The sequence below is a fragment of the Limulus polyphemus genome, unplaced genomic scaffold, assembly GCF_000517525.1.
Source record: "Limulus polyphemus unplaced genomic scaffold, Limulus_polyphemus-2.1.2 Scaffold5264, whole genome shotgun sequence".
NCBI classification, from domain to species: domain Eukaryota; kingdom Metazoa; phylum Arthropoda; class Merostomata; order Xiphosura; family Limulidae; genus Limulus; species Limulus polyphemus.
The window spans coordinates 31,098-34,109 of record NW_013670874.1 but is presented as its reverse complement, the minus strand read 5'-3'; the positions used below and the strand labels follow the sequence as shown (position 1 = coordinate 34,109).

Here is a 3,012-nt window from a genome sequence, read left to right as displayed (position 1 = left end):
CAAAGGTTTTGTTCACTTCTTGGCACCAATTAACAGAACTGACTGTTGTTTTTTGATAAATCTACAGCTGAAAATGTGAAGTGTGTTTTCAGCAGCATCACATCTCGAGTCCTGGAAACTCCAATCCGCAGCCGACACACTAAACAGTAGGTCGTACCCAGCTATCGCATGAACAATTAACAACTAATAACACCCATAATTATATTTAAAACAGAAAACATAACAAAACTGCCATTTTATATCTCAGTTTTTATTTAAAGACACGGGTTATTATACTTTGTATTATATACTATTGGAATGGAAACAATGCAAGAAAAATCATATTCGTATGTGTGAACAGTTGTCATATTACTCGTATCACAAAACAATATAATTCACGATAAAATCGTACTCTACCATAACATTGCTTGACTAAAACATTCATATAATAATTTACTCCTTCAGGATCTCATCTCCCTTCAGCTGTTTTTTCTCGGGCAATCACCGATTCTTCAAACTTGATCATGAATGTGGTTCCTTTATGCCAATGGGCCGTCACTTTTGCCGGCTATGTTGAAATAAAAAAATTAATGCTAAGGATTTACTAGCAGGTTATTCTAATTTTCGTAAGATTATCTGAAAAATTTCAAATGGAGTCCTTAACTCTCTTGCTATGGACTCGGCCAATTTAACAGAGTTCATAACCCCTAAGTGACCATCATCGTTTTAATGTTTTGTGTGTCTCACAAAATTTTTCAAACTTTCAATAAACATCAAGTCTTTTTGTACACACACAAAAAAAACTGAATTTTTAATTAAGTATTTTTACTAAAAATTTATCTGTGAATATATGGAGTCAAAGTATTGACTGCTCCAAGTGCAAAGTGATTTTTATGTTAAAATTACAAGATTTCTTCATCTGAAAATTGTCAAATTTCATTTGTTGTAACCTCTAAAACTTCCTTTTCTTTCAGTAAAACTTTATATTTCATTTGTTTATTTTCTCTACCCTAACTCTATACGCATATGGTCAATTTGACCGACCTTGTAACCACCATAAAAAATACAAAATAAATCTAAATTACACTTTTTTCTTTCTAGAATGACTGGAAGTTTTAATAGGGAACTAGAGTAGTTTATCCTAAATAACTTAAAGTTCATAACAGTATACAACTGTTTCTACTTAAATTTTATTTCCCCTTTGAACAGCATCTGACTAATCATCCTGCCACACAAGTTATAAATCAATATTCAATACACAAGTTGCTCAGGTGCATAGCTCATGAAGTAGTATTTATTTTTCATTATCTTACTTAATCAAACCTAAAATGTTTCTACTTTTTAAATTTTAGTTAGTTTTATGATAATAACTAAATAATACACATTTAAAACAACAAATACAGTAATCATCTGGATATTAGTTGTTTTTTTTTTGCTATTGACTGTCGATGAAACTTTAGCCCCACTTTTAATACTAATGGTACTACTACAGTAAATATTTTTTACTTAATTAAATACCACACCTACAAACACAGAATAATAACATGCAAAAAGCAAACAATGTCCTGTAACTATCATAATTTTTCTGGCTTTCTGACTAATATGACAAGAGCATTTAAATACTGAGCTAAGCTCATCAATGCTATAACTGTGAGAATAAATTTGTAACTCGACAACAAAACATACAATGCCCTTACGGAAAACAATGTAATAGAATACGTCATTTGATATATTAAAACATTGGCTTTTTGTTAATTATAAATAATATAGTATTAAACAACAGAAAGAACTATTGGCAATTTGTGAGAGAGAAGGTGTGACAGGTGGGCATGACAAGTGGGTCTGATTTTCTAGCCTATGGCTCCATAGACATACAATACCGAAGGCTATAAAAATTATGCTTTCTCCTAGTAATATCTATGTTATCATGAGTAACTTACATGAAATTTCATATTTTTTGGAGGGGTGGTAAATAAATTAGAAAAGAGAGAAGATTTAGAAAACATATGTTACAACTCCCATACTAGGAGAGATTAAGGATTTTCAAAAAATTTCCTTATATAATTAAAAGCTTAAAGCTCGTATAATATTAAAATGTGATTTGTTTACTATGCTTTGATGCCAAGTTTATTCATACTTAATGATAATAAATAGTTTAATTAAATTTTGAACGTAATTTTTAAAAAAATTCATGACACGTGTATTTTGACCTGCCAGTCGTGAGAGTTGATAGAAATATTTAAAATCTTTATTGTCCCTTTCAATAGAACCATACATAAAAAAAAAACCAACAAGTACTGATATGCTCACTGGAATTTTAGAATATTCTAAAATTTTCAATTTTAATATATTTAAATGTTGCATTTTCTTGATGATCGGTTTAGTTCAACAGATAATAGATTTACTAGAGCTAATCCAATTTTAACGCAACAGTAAAAAAGATTTTACACGATTTTATTCCAATACAAGATGAATATAGTTTAGTAAGGAAATAAAACGATGTGAAAAATGTATGAGTAGTTATAGTTCAAAGACTACTTACAAAATTACAGCCCACCAACACTGCCTCAATCATACCTGCTATGAAAGCTGCACAATTCAAGGTTCCTGAAAATAAAGTAAAATTTTTTGTGAAAATTTGCACAAAGAACCAACTCATGAATGATATAAAGCCTATTTGCATCAAGGCTGATATACTCTCCTCCACTCAGCCAAAAACAACCAACCAACTCAAAAACCTGGTTGAAAATACAAGTTCTACTGTGGTTGACAAAATCCATTTGCATTTTGCTTTTTTCTTGTAAGTTCAGTGGATCAGATTTCTTTTGATCTCAACATATCAATCAGAATATTAACTCTCTCAACTTGGGCTCGATCAATTTGACTGACCACAAACTTTTTGTAGATTAAATACTTCTAACTTTCAATAGTGTGTATACCTTCACAAAATTTGGCAGTCTTTCAGTTAATATTTCAAGTCTTTCACATATAAAAAATCATATTTTTAAGAAAAGTATTTTAAATAAATAAAAT

General features: G+C 29.9%; 1 protein-coding gene across 1 annotated transcript in view; it reads right to left on the bottom strand.

The window, feature by feature from the left end:
- Positions 1-229: 229 nt before the first annotated feature.
- LOC106472346 (trafficking protein particle complex subunit 5-like) overlaps positions 230-3,012 on the bottom strand; it is a 19,298-nt gene continuing 16,515 nt past the window's right edge. The window contains exons 6-7 of the mRNA XM_013932983.2: positions 2,522-2,586; positions 230-547 (exon numbers count right to left, since the gene is read on the bottom strand). Of these exons, the coding sequence (XP_013788437.1) occupies positions 449-547; positions 2,522-2,586 (164 nt within the window). The 3' untranslated portion in view covers positions 230-448. The remainder of the gene's footprint in view (positions 548-2,521; positions 2,587-3,012) is intronic.